At 33.3% G+C, this 18,345-nt stretch overlaps 2 protein-coding genes across 4 annotated transcripts in view; one reads left to right on the top strand and one right to left on the bottom strand.

Annotated features, from left to right (window-relative positions):
• Positions 1–4,114, top strand: part of LOC128999834 (arf-GAP domain and FG repeat-containing protein 1) — a 42,926-nt gene extending 38,812 nt beyond the window's left edge. The window contains exons 10-11 of one of the 3 annotated variants that reach the window (XM_054426538.1): positions 496–617; positions 1,353–4,114. In XM_054426538.1, the coding sequence (XP_054282513.1) occupies positions 496–617; positions 1,353–1,406 (176 nt within the window). In that variant the 3' untranslated portion in view covers positions 1,407–4,114. The remainder of the gene's footprint in view (positions 1–495; positions 618–1,352) is intronic. The other 2 variants (XM_054426536.1, XM_054426537.1) reach the window with 2 other exon arrangements.
• Positions 4,115–5,630: 1,516 nt separating this feature from the next.
• Positions 5,631–18,345, bottom strand: part of LOC129001701 (protein scarlet-like) — a 33,718-nt gene continuing 21,003 nt past the window's right edge. The window contains exons 3-16 of the mRNA XM_054429094.1: positions 18,109–18,157; positions 17,207–17,256; positions 16,789–16,922; positions 16,093–16,245; positions 15,131–15,236; positions 14,499–14,634; positions 13,748–13,931; positions 12,300–12,331; positions 11,778–11,883; positions 10,582–10,806; positions 10,109–10,244; positions 9,233–9,338; positions 7,767–7,867; positions 5,631–6,641 (exon numbers count right to left, since the gene is read on the bottom strand). Coding sequence (XP_054285069.1) covers positions 6,460–6,641; positions 7,767–7,867; positions 9,233–9,338; positions 10,109–10,244; positions 10,582–10,806; positions 11,778–11,883; positions 12,300–12,331; positions 13,748–13,931; positions 14,499–14,634; positions 15,131–15,236; positions 16,093–16,245; positions 16,789–16,922; positions 17,207–17,256; positions 18,109–18,157 — 1,700 coding nt within the window. The 3' untranslated portion in view covers positions 5,631–6,459. The remainder of the gene's footprint in view (positions 6,642–7,766; positions 7,868–9,232; positions 9,339–10,108; positions 10,245–10,581; positions 10,807–11,777; positions 11,884–12,299; positions 12,332–13,747; positions 13,932–14,498; positions 14,635–15,130; positions 15,237–16,092; positions 16,246–16,788; positions 16,923–17,206; positions 17,257–18,108; positions 18,158–18,345) is intronic.

Raw genomic sequence — 18,345 nt, 5'->3', positions numbered from 1 at the left:
AAAATAAATTCAATACCGGTAATAGTGATCATTTATTTGAATGTAGGTATTTTAAGTATAAATGCTGTACCAATGATTTGTTTCTCGTTGGTTCAGATTCAGGATTCTTAATTCCTAAATTTCTACATCAATAAATTTCTCAATATAAACAATATTAATTGCTGAGATCATTTTGTCATCATGTTTTGCATTTACTTGTCACAAACATCCATCCATCTATCCATTCATCCATACATCCAAACTTTCTCACTTATAATATTAGTAGGACTTCACCAGTCAATTTGCAAATTATAAATTTCATTTACTAATCCCGATTCTCTAAAGATCTGATTTCGAGACTTAGATTAATAAATTATGCTATATCCTACAATTGATATACATTTTCTAAATATAAAAAAAATCTTGTTAAATAGGCTATCTGTTTTAGACTTTCCAGTACCTAATGGTTATAGTCTTTTGAGCATCAAGTGTTTGATATGTACTAATGTTTTACAGAATCCGTCTGGGCTAGTGTTCCTAATGGACAGATGACCAATGGCTTCACGACAAGTCAGTCTCTTAACTTCCCAACAGCCAAAGTTCCTTGGAGTAATGATACCATCAGTAATCCATTTGTGGTAAGATTTCTATTTTAAATATTTTGCAATTTACATGAGAAAAAAAAACCTAATTCATATCAGTCTAAAAAACGTTCTAATATTATTATTTAAAAATATTTTGTCATGATGCTGAAAAATTGCTATTTTCAATTCAAACAGCGTGATGGTAAAATACTTCTAATTAGTTTAAGGGTAAGAAAAGAATTGGTTTGTTTAGAGGGAACTGTTATAAATGTTATTGATGAACTTACCCACCATGGAGTACTCGTAGATGACAGTTTACTTGAGGACCAACCATCATAAACGTTAACAAGTGAACCGCCATTGAATTCTGGATAATGAAGTAGTCATCACATCTTTATTAACCAACTGTTGCCAATTTATTGGTCAAATAGAAAATCGCTGAATGAGCCACCCACAGAGGTAGCTACTGTCCAAGCTTTATTTTTTCTCTTAGTTTTCGATCCTTTAATCTTTAAAGTGTCCTTTCAGTTTGGCTATTTGGAGTACCGTATTTGAAAAGAATGAGCAATTGACATCAGCACAGTTGGTGGCTCAATTAACCATTTTAGTCAACGGATCTACTCAATTTGGAAGATAAATGCCAGTAACTACGAGGGACATGCAAAAACGGATCGACCAGATCAACAAGAATAGAGTTTTCCTAACCTCGTATCCTATGACAGAAGGCAACATAAACTATTTCGCTTTTATAAAACGGTCATGTTTAACATGTGTTGCCTCTTGTTGTAGGTTATGCCGAACCCTCAAGTTTCGGCTCACCACTCCAGCAACCCGTTCCTCTAGGAGAATTCTCACCTCGTCGTAAAGGTTACCAACGTCGAACGCTATTTTATACTCCAACAGTTTTTTACGAATTGATTTGCTTTTCCAATACTTCTTGAGCATTTTCCAAAATGATTCAACATGAGCCTTCTTCTTAAAGATTGTGAGGTGCTTTGTTAGTTTGATGTGTTCCATTAGCTTGCTAAAACGGAGCGTTTATGGAAATTTAATGGCCTTTTTTTTGGAGGTGATTTTAAATTCAAGTATACATTTTTAAACGGAATTAGCTTATGATTCTATGTTGAGAATAAAACTGTAGGTAAGAAAGATGTTTTCTAATTTTATTTTATAAATTCAGTATACTACACAAGTCTGTTAAAAGTTTTGTGTGAAACTTGAATGCCCGTCTGTTAGCTCTTTGAAATTTGATTTTACAATCTTACAACATATTATAAGATGAAAATATATTGAATTTTATCAATTGAACAGACTGAATATGATTAGATTGATTATTAAAAATACATTTTAAAATTTTTTAAATGCTGTTAGTATTATGTTAAAACTCTAGAGAGTTTTAAACGTCAAATCCATGAAAGCCGATTAACGGTGTGACTACATTAAGAGTTGATTAATAAGTGTTTTTAAACTGTGAGTCTTTGTGTAACTTGAAATGAATTTTTTTTTAAATAGTTAGAAATAGACTATTATTACTTGATAAAAATAGAAAACTTAAACTAAAACCGTAAAAAGAATTTTTGTGAGGATAGCAGGCCCATCTGAAATTATCTGAATGGGAAGGAGTCAAATCTGGCACAAGACACTCATAACCTACATAAAACATGAGTTGAAGGGATGTATTGATCCTATAGCCCCTCTTGAAGCTCAGATCAAATTAAACATTTATTAGATAAGTTAATTAGCTTAATTAAAAATAGTCTACTATGTAATCAATGTGAACACATATTAGATTATTCAAATAAAAAAACATAATACTACTTTATAAATACATTGCAATCCACATTTTTTTTTATGTTTCAACTTGCATATTGATCGGTTTGTCGTATTATGGGACTGGAGGAGCATTTGAATGATTGTTTATAACTTCTTTCCGTACGTTGCAAGTGTGAGAAGGATTTGTTGGTGGTAAGACCATTTTTAAGCCGTTTTTATTCTTACCCCAAAAGTCGGCTACGTAAAGCATACCATGCATGAAAACCCTGGCAAGTAGGATTACACTGACGAATTACAGTTTATGTACTTGGTTCATGTATATGGCCATTGCGAATCCTTGAAGGGAAACTGATGACGCTGCATTGTATTTCAAAAATGGGACTTGAATCTAAGGTGATTCGTGGAATGTGGACAAATCTCCCAGAAAGCTCTCCAGTGATTATTTTGGCCTTAATAATGTCGATGCATAGTTCCTTTGCGATTGATCGAGTTCCGTTGCAGATATCTTCAGTAATGTCCAGGTTTTGCAATAGAATTATGATGGTGTTCTCCTTGAAATTTAGTTAATGAGGTGGAAATACAACATTTTTCATTAAAACCTTTAGTTAAAACTAACCAATTCAGTTATTTTTGTTTGCACGTCAATTCAAAAGATGACGATAAAATAACCTGTATCAGCTGTTTTGTTAACTGCAGCTACAAAAAGGTATTGACGATAACACACTTTCTAGGGCTGTAGGTCGAAAACTGGATTTTTCCAAGTGGGAAACCGCAAAAAATATATATATCTTAGTATCATTGTAGAAACATTTCCTGAAATTTAACTAAACAAACCCACAGAGAGCAATGTTTTTTTGTTTGTTGAGCAAACAATCTGGAAAGTTGTTGCTACTCAATAGGATCGATTCGATACATCTCTTCGACTAATGTTTTGTGTATAGTATGTGTTTCTTGTGCCAGATTGAATTCATTCTTATTCGGGTAATTTCCGGTAAGCCTGCTACCCTAGCAAATATCCTAAATACCTAGGCTCTTGTGGTCTATGTTTAAATTCTTAAAACGGTAAAAGGTAATTCAAATTCCAAGTTGGCCTGAGTTGGAAAGTCTTGTGGGTTATTAATTTTTATAATCTGTATATATTGTAACTGTTCACTATATCAAATGTGTGTTGTGTATTTGGACTTATAAAACTGTGATCGATGGATCAAGCCTTGGGAAATGCATATTCCAAAAAGCCAGTGTGTAGTAACTATTATTCACTTATGCTATTGTTGTTCGAATATTAAACTAGACAATATTGTTATTTTGTATGATTCGATAGTTAAGTTTACTGTCTTAAGTCTGAAGTAACTATCGTAACAATAATGTTTTCAGTATAGTTAGCTGTAGCTTACATAACTGGGCTACTCGCTCGATGCACTTTGAAACTGATTGCCTTTTAGAAACGCTTGAAACGGATGTTGTAGAATCTCGCAGCAAATGTTAAATGTGCTTATTTATAGATAGCCACAGTATATATATATATATCTATATATATAAGTAATTTTCTAACAATTTAAGTATATCACATTTTACAATTGTGTAGACCATGCTATATATTAAAAGTACAGCCGCATGAATATTTTTCTCTAAGAAAGATACGCTGTGCAGTTTCTGTGATATTACAGTAAATGTCCTGGGAGAATACATTGTTATTTTGTAAGATAAATAAATTATACAAAATACACCTGTTTTCTTACCAATGGATTTGTTTTCCTTTGCCTCTTTCAGCTTTTTTGGGCTTTAAAATTCAATAGTTTTAACTTACAAACAACTCAACAAACATATCCCAGCAATGCTGAAGAAGCCTTAATGTCTCGTCAGCAAAATGAAATGACTTAATTTTTTCAAAAAGTGTGTAAAAAGGTATTTTTGTTATTAAATTAAGAAGTTTTATTTTGTGTCGAGCTTCAATAATGTTATATTATAAAAGTTTTGCCATCATTAGTAGGCCACATGTATTCCTAGCATTACCTTACTACGATATTACTTTTTTTTAGTTAACCTTTGAATATCAATAGAATTGATAGAACTTTCTATCCCCATTTTAAAATTGTCGCCAGTTTTTAAATCCAATAGACGTAGTTGAAGTGAACCACTGACAGATTATGATGGTTAATGTAACAGATTTCTTTCGGACGAGAAAACTTTTTAATAAAGCATTAGCAAATCCAATAGGATGACTTATTTTAAGCTATAGCATCTTTTATATCACGTCAACTATATCATTAACAACAAATTAGGTAGAAAATTGAATTTAGACTCTAGCACTCTGGCTGGCTCACTCAAATAACCTTTTTCAAATAGGAAATGGCGATATCTGATCCCGTCCCTAGATGGGTTGGGTATAGTTCTGAAGTATTTATTGATATTCTCAGTACTTATTCACATGTCTATTTAAAAAATAATTTCATCATACTGTTCGGAAAGCAGCCATTTTAGTTCTCTAAATAGTCAGCAAAATCATAATTTTTGGGTAACTTCAAATAGGACAGAGAAAAAATAAATATGGTACATTTTTCTGTTCGCTAACCTCAAAATGTTATCAGTGCATTATATCACATGATATTTAAAGTTATGTTTGTAAACAACAGAAAATATTGTAAACATTGAGGACGTTATTGTACAACATCAAATTATGTGTTCTAATTTTGTAACGATTAGTTGTTTATTTCCACAGTATAATGAAAATAGTTGTTCATCAAACAGATTGAAAGAGTCTTTTCATTACACCGTCTCAAAAACAACTGTCTTACGGATCGTTTTGAGTCCCTAAAGATAGATTTTGCGGACTAGTCCGTAAAATTTTACGGACTCAAATCATATGGTTATGTCAAAGCTTACCTCAAAAACAAATCAGCTGTTCTAAAGTAAACGTCCCTTTTTAATCTAACGGTTTTGGCTAGATTTTGTATTTTCTACTAAAATATGTGACAACGTAATAACAATTATTGTTTGTAAGTCGTCCTAAAATGCTTTCTAGTGACTTAATCAAATTTAGTGAGTTAAACACAATATCGTCCCAAAGAAGCCTACTTTAGGGACTAATAACGAAAACTACTATTTTGGTACTTAATCGTAAAACATGATTGCGTATTAAAAAGAGCCACTTTCGCTCCTAGTGATGAAAACTACTATTTTTGAGTTTCAAAAATTTTGTTCATTGTCAGGAACATAGTTGAAGCACAATTGTAAAAGTTGAAAAAAGTTTCAGCCGAGAGATTGTAAATGTTTCAAATCAACAATATTCGGTAAGAAATAAAAACTTAGGTAGCTATATAAACTTTATTTATTTACAAAACAACGTATAAACTTACGTTTGACTAATGTAACAAGGGTTATAGAGATATCTTTCATGACAAATAGAATTAGAGAGGAACGGACACCGCTTAAATTTATCCTCCTAGACTATATTTCTTTAACTTAAACTCAATTTATTGTTTTAAAAGTCATAGCATTGTATATAAATTGATAAATACTCATCAGTGGGATGTATTAGTATATTTTTGAATATAAAAACAATACTCAAGAGTGTTGTATTAGGTTGAAGAAAAGAAAAAAATCAGCACACATTGTAGATAAAAATAATAAATTAGGCCTACCAGTTTACTATTTTCACGTGCAATAATTAAAAATTGTGTTTATTAAATTGGAGTAAAGTCCTAAAATCAGGCTCAATTTGTTAATTACAACTAGAACCTAGAATAGGTAGCTAAAAAAATATATAATCAACCTATTTTTAACCTCATTCTTTTTTGATAAATTACGGAAGAGCATGAAAAATTAACTCGTTTCTTCGATCAAACTCGACTTCACCAACTGAGTTTTGTTGGTTAATACATTTGTTATCTCGTTTATTGTTTGTGTTTATTGCATAAAAGTCTCAACATTTAATGTGTCTGTATACACAAGTCACAACATATGGTATTTTAAAATTTGTCATTGTCTGTAAACATAAAGTGGTACGTACCAATACTTTCTATGTCCAACCTAATACTATACGATTCAGTAAAAATATTTACAAAACGTTTATGAGGGATTTTGCTACATGGGAAAGAATGATGTTGACGGAATGCAGTCACTTCTAATATACACTCTGTTGTTTACTTCTTCGTTTGATGGCATAGAAGCCAACTAGATGAAGGATCACGAAGGTTATAAACAAACCTACAAAGTCAATTGATAGGTTGTATTCGTGGAAACCGTACTTGGTTAGGACTCCTTCCCCAGTGGATATACATGGAATGCCTGGTGTCTCCGAGCAAGCTGGAAATATTTTGTTTATCAAATAACTATATTATAATACAATGCAATGTAGGGTGTTTCAGAAAACCCTACTAATATTATATTTCACTTTTCATTAATTGTTTTTGGGGCTAAATCACATGCAAACATGATAATAAATTTATTCTAGCTTTTAGTATGTTATTAACACTACGGTTGCTATATTGCTTTTCCCAGTATTTTTTGTCTTAATTCTTTACTTTTATTCAACCAGGTTGAAACTTAGCATAGACAGTTGTTTAATCCACTCTTTGTAAATTATACGAGGGGACTCGTGTGCAAATTGAGCATTTTAATGAGGTTCAAAACTGATTTCCGAGGCAAAACTAATAATGGAATACCTTTTTACCTTACAAAGATTATGTTTGTATAAGACAATTATTAGGTGGGTAAAACTACAAATTTACAATAAATTAAATTTGTACTTCTAAATACTAGGCTATTAAAAATTAATTTTCACAAACTGTCTTGTCTTTTGTTATGACTACGGTTAAAAATTCAACTGAAGGATCAGCTGTAAGATTACAGTTCATATTTCTAAACAAATAAAAGTTGGTTAGCATTACTGAATCTTTGAAAGTGAAAGAAATCAAATGCTAGGGGGAAACCCCCTAAAAGAAATTACCTTTTTAGTTACCATCGTCCCTCCATTGAATCATAAGCTTTAAAATGAAACCTCGATTGTATAAATCGGTTAAGTAGAACGGCTACAAAAGGGATGTTACAGTGGAAAAATTGCTTATTGTATTAAGTATACAGATGTTAACTACTTCTAAAAATTTTCAATGATAGCAGTTAATGAATTTTAAAATTGGTAATTTGTCATGACATCAAAATGAACAAAATCATGAACAACTTGTATAGTTTAGTTTGCACCTAGGACCAAAATTATAACAAACAAATGTGATCTTTGTTGTTAGGTGTTGTAAACATAAACTCCAAATCGAACTTTCAATTTCAGCTGTGAACTTTGTAATTGATAAATTAAAGGAATCAAGAACTATCTTGCAGTACTGATTTCAAGACACTGTAAAATTGTGCTAAGCATGAATTTAATAACCTTTAAAAAAATGTAGAAACATAATATTATCTGGAAATTCAACTTACGGATATCATCTATGAACCTCCATTGTAAGATGGATAATGCTTCGATTCCATAGTAGAATCTTGATATGTACTTGACCCATTTCAAGTAAATTGGCACGGTGCTGAAGAAAAATAATTATATTTATCTTACTAGTATTATAAATGTGATCTTATCTTACTAATCTTATCTTACTAATATTATAAAATGTGAAAGTTTGTGTGTTTGTTTGTTTGTGTGTTTGAAGTTTAATCACGCATAAACCACTGGACGGATTGGGCTGAAATTTGGCATGATGATAGCTTACATTCCCGATTAACATATAGGCATATTCTTAACTCAAAAATCCTTTCGGGCTCCGCTCCAGTGGCTCTGTAATTACCCATGTTAACCTTATGGGTATTCATATTTAAAGGGAATTAAAGAATTTAGTCAGCTGTTTCAACTAAAAAAGTTGGTTCTATGATAAGGAAAAAGCATTAAAAAGTTATAAGATTTACCAACAGGGCGCAGCACTATATATTTTTTGCATTTATGAAAACAGCTAATTTGAACTAAGCAGCAACAAAAAACTGTGATTTGCAATGAGAACTGTCAAAGTAGGATTGTTTACAGTTATGTTTATGTTTTTCATTTCATGAGTAATTTGTGATATTTTGCGAATTGTTGATAATTTTTTTTCTCTCTATTGTTTAGGTGAAGTGGTAGAACATTATGGCTATGGTAGATGTGTAATACTATAGAATACTGTAAATTTAAAAAAGCAAATTTTATCAAACTGTGTCTTCCCTTATTGCAAACGCAAAGCTTGAGTATAACTGCAATAAGCATTTTATACTTATATTCCAACCCCGTACGAAGGACGGGTACTCTGCTAGTATACAGTATATAAGATCAATTGTAAGATAACACTATCATTGCACATTATGTTCAACATAATTTACTCCAGGATAAAACTGTTTCACCTGTTTACAGCTCGTGACATCTAAGCTGGCACTTTGCCTACCGTGGGCAGTGTAGACGGGAGGAGGGTGGAGGTAGGGAAAAGACCGGACTGGATACATTTCCGCTTCCTCACGGGGTTGACTCCCCTTGTATTATGTACTTGAGTGCCTTCATATGGGTCGCGAGGACAGTTTATGCAACCCGCATAATGGGACATAATGTTTTTGAAATAGGTACTAGTAGCGATCGGCCAAGTGCCAGCTTAGATGTCACGAGCTGTACTGAACAAGTACGCTTACGCTTAATTGCCTAAAAAGAGGCTGATAAAGTTGAAACTGCTGGTCACAACAGTATTCTTTGTTTGATAATCAATTTTGCTTATCAAATTCCCTATTTTAATTAGTGGACAAACCATGGTACCTTATGTGACAATTTACTACCTCACTTTGATTGTTCAGAAAATGTTCTCTTTTTCTAGAGTAACATAGCTAGAGCAAGATTAAGGTTTGGTTTAAAAATCTAGTACAGCAATTATCAAACTTACCTAATATGCAAAAATATTCCAGAGAAAGATATTGAGATGATGTCAAACGGAACTGTGAGTAGAGATGCAGATGAGACATTCTCAAACAATGCAGACATACAACATCCTGGAAAATAAATGTCAATGTTAGGGAATTCGCCTATACCCGTGCAATAAAATCAAACTAAATTAAGAGCCTTATTGGCAATTATTCACAAGCGAATTCATTTTGAATATTTTCTGTGTAATTTGAACAGATCAAATAAAAATGCAGTTCAGTGTGTCAGAGGGCTTATGATGTCACTGGCTGTATAGTCACTATGTGTAGATATTGATGTTTACCAACAGTCTCTGCACACTAGAGTTAAGTTAGAAAATGTCCTCACTACCTACAAAGGCAAAATTAGTGTAAACGGTATCATAGACTAACCAACACAAGTAGACTTCTCATCCCATTGTAAATTTTGAAGCTCGTTTTTCATGTCTAGTTCATGTACGCCACACTGGGCGCTAGAGTCGACGAAATTTTGTTTCTATTATTTTAGGGTTAATTTCTTTATTTGTGCTTTACTGTTTAGTTAAATAACTAGGGGGACAATTTATTGTTTATGATTAGATCGTATTATTTGGCTAAACGAGGTTTTAAATGACTGTATTAACGGGAAACAAATTGTAAAAAAACACGACCTCTACATAAACCGTACAGAACTAACAATAAAACTGTCTTCAGCTGTTCCATTAGAATGAGAAATCTACTAAGGGAGTATGTTTTATCTATGACGGTATTTTATCAATTTTTTTATTCATCCAAACCATTTAATTTAGCCATAGGTTTTATCAGATAGATATTATTAGTTGGTAACTAGTTCCATATGATAAATAAATATTCATACTTACCATATGCAGTGGATGTGATAGCGCTTGCTATGGTGGGGGAACAGAACAGCAGAAAACCTAAGGAGCCCCCCTCCACCCCGACTGTCATGAAGGCTATCAGGCAGAACATGAACGTCTCCAGGATAACTCTGGGGAGCTGAAACATGTGTCCAACATTGGATCAGCTGTTGGGTCTTTCCATTTCGAATTATTGCATAATCATGTTGGATAGTTTACGTTTCTAAGCATGAAGTGTCACCACATGATTTTTTAAGAAAATATCTGCATTTATTTCAATTTTATGTTTGCTCACTGTTCATCGCATACTTATACCAACAATGTCAACTTGATATACAAAAAATAGTTATCCTCTCTTGGTTCAAGAATTTACATGAAAACTATAAACACAATGCTGGTATTCGCTCCCTAGGGATAGTAGTATGGTCAAACACTACCAATATTTGAAAAGAAAGTATATAAAACCATAAACCAACCACAACCACAGCTTTGGAGAGGTAGTACGGCCCTGGTTGGTAGACTCCATTGTTGATCTCCCTCAACATGACGGCTATTTCTGACGGGAAGCAGTGCAGGATGGAGTAGGTCTGGCAGAAGATGGTCTCTGTTATGATGGAATAGTGAAACCCCTGCAAGCTCTGGATACCTGCTTGATCCAGCTGAACACTCATGTAAGGCAAACAAACCAGCAAGCCAACCATCTGTCAACACGAGCCAAATATTACAATGTTAAAATCTTGCTAAAATTAAGTTGCTTGCAAAAATTTGGCTATATGAGAATTGGGGATATTTGTTTTCTTCATTCTCTAACTAAAACAATTTGGACTCCTCAATTGGAATTGACAGGAGTAGTCACAATAGAGAAACGTGATAATACTGTACTTGATATTGGCGTTGGCTCTATACATGTAAAGTAGACATTCCATTCCAATTGTTTGAATACAAGGAAACGTTGGTCTACTGAGCCATTAACAGATACTTTATAGAGTGTTAAGGGTCTGCAGGACATCTACTCGGAAATCTCAGCTCGGGCTTCAGTAGCCATAATGCGCCATTGAACAGCGCCACGAGAAGCGCTTGCAGACGTTCACGGCAACTGCCTTTGTTAACTACCCATACATAGTAAGAAACAATGAGTGGGGTTTAACAGAACAAAGAACAATCTATATGCGTCTCTGGTTTTAATTTTAAAGTAACAATTTTATAATGAGTTAAAGCAGTTAAAAGTTGCCGTTTTTTGTCTACATCCAAAGAAGATTTTCAGGCTTTATGGTACGATATTAAAAATATTGAAACCCTTTGATTCTACATCAAGTGTAGCCTTCGGAAACATGGTTGGCCCAGACCCTTGCGTTTACACAAAACGGCAGAGGTAGGGCATCGTTTTCTTCCTTTATTGCCAACTTTTGTAATTATAACAAACTGATAGAGCAGTTTACTATAGCTTTTGAGTCTGTTATAACCCCGTCAACCATTATTGTGTGTAAAACTAGCAAAGAAAATTGAACTTATATAGTAGCAGCTCTTTGAGTGACTTTTTCAGCTAAAAATTTTAGGAGGGATCGTATTTCCAACTTGGTTTCAGTTCTGGTATCTCAATTTATAGAAATCAAGCTATACATAGGGACACAGAGAAGTTCATTTATGGTATATAATTCAGTAAATCACTCACCATATACAATATAAACCTGAGCAAGAGCTGTTGTCGATTGCGAATCATTCCAAGCGTTGACCTCCACAACAACCATTGGAATTGTGTTATCTGTTTTGGCTGCTGACTAACAAAACCAAGTGTTAAAACTATCTTTCAAACTATCTGTATATGATGATTTGTATTAAATAAAAACATTGTTTTGATAAATTTACTATTTATATATCAGTCTCTAAAATTAATACAGTAATGTGTATAAAATACAACAATTACAAAATTAACTTGTAAACTCTTAAAAACTATACTTGTTGTAAAAAAAGTTAAGAACATAATAGTATTTGTGTTCTAAAAAAGTCCATACAACCAAATCATCAATCCTGGTCCACAAAATAATGAAACTGATAGGATCTGAAAAAGCTATACAGGATCTCAAGTATCAATGGCTTAAAAATTCTAGAATCTCTATGTCCTCGTTTAGTATCTGTCCTTAAATAAAAACGGTATGCATGAAACCACTTAAATTTTTTTTTTTTAAGTACTTACACTGAATAGAATTTTAAAAATTGCTCATCCATCTGAAACAACAGAAATTTTTGTTTAAGTTACTTACACTGTCAAAAATTTAGAAAATATTAGGTACTTACAGCCCCAATGACTAAAAATCTAAACCTCTAAACCATTGGAAACAAGTCTGGTTCAAAAATGTTCCTCTATTTGTTACCGTACCCAATGAATGCTAATAATTACCAATTGTGACATAATAATCTCTGTAATATTCTTTTATCGATGAATGCATTAATATCCCAGCATTGGTTAAAATTACAATTCAATCCAGTTCAAGCTTTTCAAGTTTTTCTTTCACCATTTTCAAGCTTTTGCGAAGTAACTCCATTGATCATACAGGCTAGTAGACATCTCGTCATAATAGCCGAGCTTGCAAGGTTTGAGTGTATACTCCATTCAAACAGCCGTGGCACCTGACGGATTAGGAGACCCCATGGAAACCCTTGGGGCCTCCTAATCCCTCAGGTGCCACGGCTGTTTGAACGGAGTATAGTTTGATATTTATGGTATCTACAGAATTTGCTGACAGGGTGTATAGTATCTTATATATTAACAAACCCGACCGATTTTCATGATTGAGGTAGCAAATTGAAGATATGCACGCACAGATTTTACATCAAGCATAGGCATATATTTATCTATAATCCCACTCGGCTTATACATAAACAAAATTTGCTCCACATACATTTCTTATGGGAGTTAAATTAGTATTTTCTTTTCCGAGTTCGTTTGGCTCTTCTACCTGACTAATTTTCATGATTGAGGTCTCAAATTGAAGGCATGCACGCAAATATTTCACATCAAGCATCGGCATATATTTACCTACTGTATTACTCGACCAAAAAACCTTAGTGTTTCAAAAAAGGATTATTGTTCTTTATTATAAAATGTCACTGACGTTTGAAACTAAAAAAGAAAAACTACTACAAGCAAGAGGATATACCATTAACGTTAAAAGAAGAGTGTGATATCAAGGCCACACTAAAAAAACAGGCCGTAATGCTCGTCAAGCATGACGTCACGATAGAAGACGGCAATGACGTAATGTTTGTCGTTTGTGATCAGCTGCTTGTTTGAATCTTTCCTTGGAAAATAAATAAATAAATACCTACGTCATTGCCGTCTTCTATCATGACGTCATGCTTGACGAGCATTACGGCCTGTTTTTTTTAGTGTAGCCTTGGTGATATGTAGCTGATAGCAGCAAACTATTTGCTGTTATTTGATACCCTAAATACACCAAAACTGGCTTCAGATAATAACTGCCATAAGATGCTAAATCAGTCAACATATAAATACCAAAACCATATGCCAAAAAGGAATAGGTTTATAGTGGAAACTAATTGTATTAGGGATTGTATTTTGTTATTTTTAATTTCCTATCCACCCAAACATACTTTGTTAAAACATTAATTATGAATACTTACTCCAAAAATAGATAGAGTTTTGTTAGAACTTGCTCTGATGACCTCCAATTCCTTTACTAGTTCTTCATGAAGGCTCGATGCACTAAACCTTTGGCTCAAATCTTTGGTAACTTCAGGACTAGCATTAAGCTTGTCAAGGTAGAAGTCAGCTGGGTTATAAAGCGGAGGACACACCATGCCTAAACTGTGAACCAATATGGGTTTTTTAGGTTATGTTCCAGTTATACATATCTTCTGGGTTGGTAAGTTTTAGGTACGGTATTAAATGTATCAGCCTGAGATTATTTTAACAGGTATATTGGGTCACCCACCCAAAATTGTCATGAACTTAGAATACTAAACGTACTATAGAAATTCTATCTAAATAAACTCTCATTTGCAGAGAGCACAGTGCAAGCCTCTCATAAAGAGTGATGATCTCAGTGATTGCTACTTTATCTATTTGTTTTACTATGGTAGTTTGGAGGGATCAAGTTCAAAAAGATATTAGAAGATTGGGAAGAAGTGAAAATGAAGTTTGAGAAAGAGACACCTGGAGGCAGTGCGTGGGTGAGGCCAAGTACCTCTTAAGGCACCAGTGGCCAATCCAGTAAGTAGTAAGTAAGTAGGTAGTTTGGAGACATCCTCTCTGTTCTTTCTTTTAGTTTGGCATCATTATAAAAAGTTAATAAGAGAAAGGAATAGAATTTTGTACCATTACAAACTATTGATCCATTCAAACTTTGTTTATACATAATGGTTAAATACATACCTTTGGAAGTATTCCTGTGTATTTGCGACATCTCCAAAGTATGCCAATGATCCGCCCGGTAACAGCAGACAAACTTTGTGAAACGTTGCGTAGACTTCGGACGAAGGTTGATGAACAGTGCATATCACGGTTTTACCTGCAATCAATATTTATTCTAGTTTGCAAGTTCTATAAAGCTATCCCAGAACCAACATTAGTTTCATGTTGGTTGCATAATGAAGCTAGCAATAATTAGTACGTTGTAATACATCTTATTTTGACAAATGTAGTAGAAAAGCAGAATTGTTGTATTTTAGGCTCAGATTTAAATCGTACATCACCATAGCTGTTAACTCTATAAATGATATGATGCCTACATTAATAAGGATCTGCTTAACAAGGTATAAAAACAGACCTTCGAAGAGAGCAGAACTGTCTTTGTATAAAATTTTCCCAAACAAAATTCTCACCATAATGTAATGGATTTATTAGTACTGTAGTAATGAACTGTAAGTTTATGTAAGAATTTCAACTTCTTAGTTGTGATTTGAGTTTTTTGAAAGTATTTTGAAAAAAATAAGGTCCAACAAAAGTAATGTTGTAATGTTGTTGTGTGTACTAATGTTTTGTAAAGTGTTGTATTGTAACTGTACCTCTGGATGTGAGGGTTTGCAGGACGTTAACCACAGAAGATGCATTGTAACTGTCCAGGCCTGTCGTCGGCTCATCACAGAACAGAAGGGGAGGGTCTGTCAACATCTGTAACATTCACCACAACATAACCTCAGTGACAAGACCACAAGAACCTTGATCATGGATAAAACTTGTGAATCTAATTTAAATTAGTTAGCCAATCAATCACCTATTTTATTTCTACGTTTTTGTCAAAATTGGTCACAGTGCAACTAATCCATCCATGTGTATTGGATGTATTGATAAAACTGACTTTAGGAACAAGAAAACTTCGATAACAAGTCTAATTTAATGATGTTTAAAGAAGTCTTCCTGTGATGGGTAACTTATAACACAAAGAAGGTGGATATTCAACATGTGCAATTTAGGTGTTTGGTAAAACATCTATGCTGTCTTGGTTGCAGTTTCTGATACTTTCTGAATAAAAGTGTTCCTACCCTGCGCTCTGCTTGATTGAGCATGGGCGAACTATGAACCATATCTGCCAGATTTTGGGTCTTACATCCCAGTGTGCTGAAAACCTGACAAACGTTACGTAAAATGCATCATCTTGTCTGCAAGCAAACTGTTGAGGAAGATATCCCCCAATACCATGGGTGCTTTCCCTTACCTTAGTTTCCTTTGTACAGATAAACAATAGATTGTCTGTATTTACCAGACAGACTGCCTAAACTTTCTACATTATAGATACTAAAGCGATAACTCTCAGGTGACCAAAACCAGGGACCTGTTGAATTTTTAAATTATGCTTGATCTGTTTATTATTACTCTTATGCAGTATAAAACAATATGGGTTGTTATTCTGGAATTCAACCTCCATTTTATTTTCAATCCTTCACATTAAATTATGAAGAAATATAGTTGTCACATTTTATTACCTATCCCTAAAATATCCAAAAAATTCTGTAGTACAGTACACTACCTGTGCAGCTAAAGACAGCCTTTTCCGTTCCCCACCAGACAGTGCTGATATCTGTGTGTAGCTGCAAGACGCAAGGTTCAGGTCATTTATGAGTTTGAAAATGATACGTTGTTGATGACTGCCAGACACTCTCTGATCCAGTTTCAATGATGCCTGAAAATAAATTTAAATTTCTGTGAATAAACTTGTATTGTTTCTTTGTAAATGGAAAAATATATTATATTTGCATTACACTGGTTCTAAACTTAGTAGTTTTAGGTTGAATATGATCACGAAAAACATTTATAATAAATCAAATTAATTTAAAATCTTTGTCAGTGGAAATGGACTTGATTTAGTCAGTGGTCGACTCATATGACAAGTCTAATCAACTCAACCCATCACTAAAATGTTCTGTAATGTTAGATAGTTAGAGGCGGGTTTGGTCTAGTGGTGAGAGTGTGTGGGTATTCTGTCCTTGAAGTCTAGCTGGCTTCAAATATTGCCAGTCATCAATGGCTGTTAGTATGGCTGGCTGTGATAGTCGTTTAGGTTGTCCATAACACTCTTTTAAGCTGTAGATCCACATCCCTTGAGAACAAAAGGATAGGTCTCTAATCTCAGACAAAAAGAACTATTTTGTATTGGAGAACACTCTTGACTACAATCCAAGTATGATAACTTTTATTTGTATACCTTTGAATAAGGGAGAATTACCATAAATGTGAGATGTTCCATGACTGTAAGACAGCTTAGAGCCAAATCCTGTTGAGGAACAAATCCGGATATTTTCACCATCAACACTCTGTCCACTGCTCGTCCATTCAGCAACACGTTCCCACTCATATTCCCTGGAAAAGTCAGAGATTATTGCCATCCTTCATAATGGTTTTGATATCAAAACCGAGTGCTAGTCACTTCTTTCCTTTTTAAAATGTAAATGATCATAAACATAAGTTATCAAAGTATTCCAGCTATTTTATGTAGATTTAGGGTTCAAATTTGATTATGGCTTGCATACTATGTATTTTATTCTCTATGAACTGACCTTATCAATAATACCTTTTATTTTTGTAGCAATTGTTGATTATTAACATTAACCTAATACAGCATAAATTACGACTATAATATTTACCTGTGGTTCTCTGACTGAGTGCTGCCAGAAGGGTAGTTTTTCCTGCTCCGCTGCAAACAAGTTTTACATCATACTTTGGTCACAAAAACAGTATGACTTAGGACTTAAATTTGTTTAGATTTTTATTTGAATTGTTACAGTTTGTTTAATATCTTTACCATATTAGGTTTTTAATTGCAATACAAAATGACTATTGACTATGACAGTTACAAATTGTCCATAACTTTTATGTTTTTGTTTCCCATACTACTAATACAAAAACATACAAAACCTTGGTCTTTAATCAATTTGGTTTGTAACCTAATCTTATGGGCTTTTTATATTTCTTTGTCTTCGTGTATTTTTTTATGAGTTCAAAACTGACTCATTGCAATTACACAATCACCAACAGCCTGACAGTTTATCAGAATGTAACATAATACTTTCAACTACACGTGTGTTCATGGATCATTTACAGCGGTTGCAAAATCCTTGTCCTCACCTCGTGTCATTTGATTTCACGTGTCAAATAATAAAAAGTTGCAGCAGACATAAGATATGATGATAATTAACAAAGTTACCACTAACACCTTCTCAGTCTAACAAATTTTTAAAGATAAAACAATTGTATTGTCTTTTTAGAGAATTAAATTGAAAATACCAAAATTTGTTTTAATTTTTTGTAAAATGGAAGCTTTGAAGCAAATTGTAAAGCAACTTATTCAAAAACCAAAATGTATAGCTGGTCTTTGTTGTTCTCTGTACTATGTAACTTAATAATCAGTTATTTTTTTATTTTGCAATTTTCTTTTCTTCTTAAGTGATTAATTATTAAAATTTTTGCAAATCTTTACATGGCAAAAATAAATTTTTATACATTAGACTTCAAGCCCTGGGCAAGCAAAATCTTCCATAATAATTACCTTGGTCCCATGATCGCCAAAAGAGTGCCCGATTTAGCATACCCTCGGACTGAAACATTTGGATACATTGAACTATTTTTTGTTGGATAGATGTTTGATCATTTTTTCTTATAATAATACCATTGTATAGTTAAAACATACACTAACTATTAGGTTGCAAAACCTAATACAGAACTCTTCCGTTCCTCCATAGGTACTCAGTTAGCAAAAAACTCCTATAGTGGAATATAACTTAAT

Source organism: Macrosteles quadrilineatus, unplaced genomic scaffold, assembly GCF_028750875.1.
Source record: "Macrosteles quadrilineatus isolate MER2022 unplaced genomic scaffold, UCM_ALF_1.0 Scaffold_8__2_contigs__length_117827958, whole genome shotgun sequence".
Classification (NCBI taxonomy): Eukaryota; Metazoa; Arthropoda; class Insecta; order Hemiptera; family Cicadellidae; genus Macrosteles; species Macrosteles quadrilineatus.
This window is presented reverse-complemented; position numbering and strand designations above follow the sequence as displayed.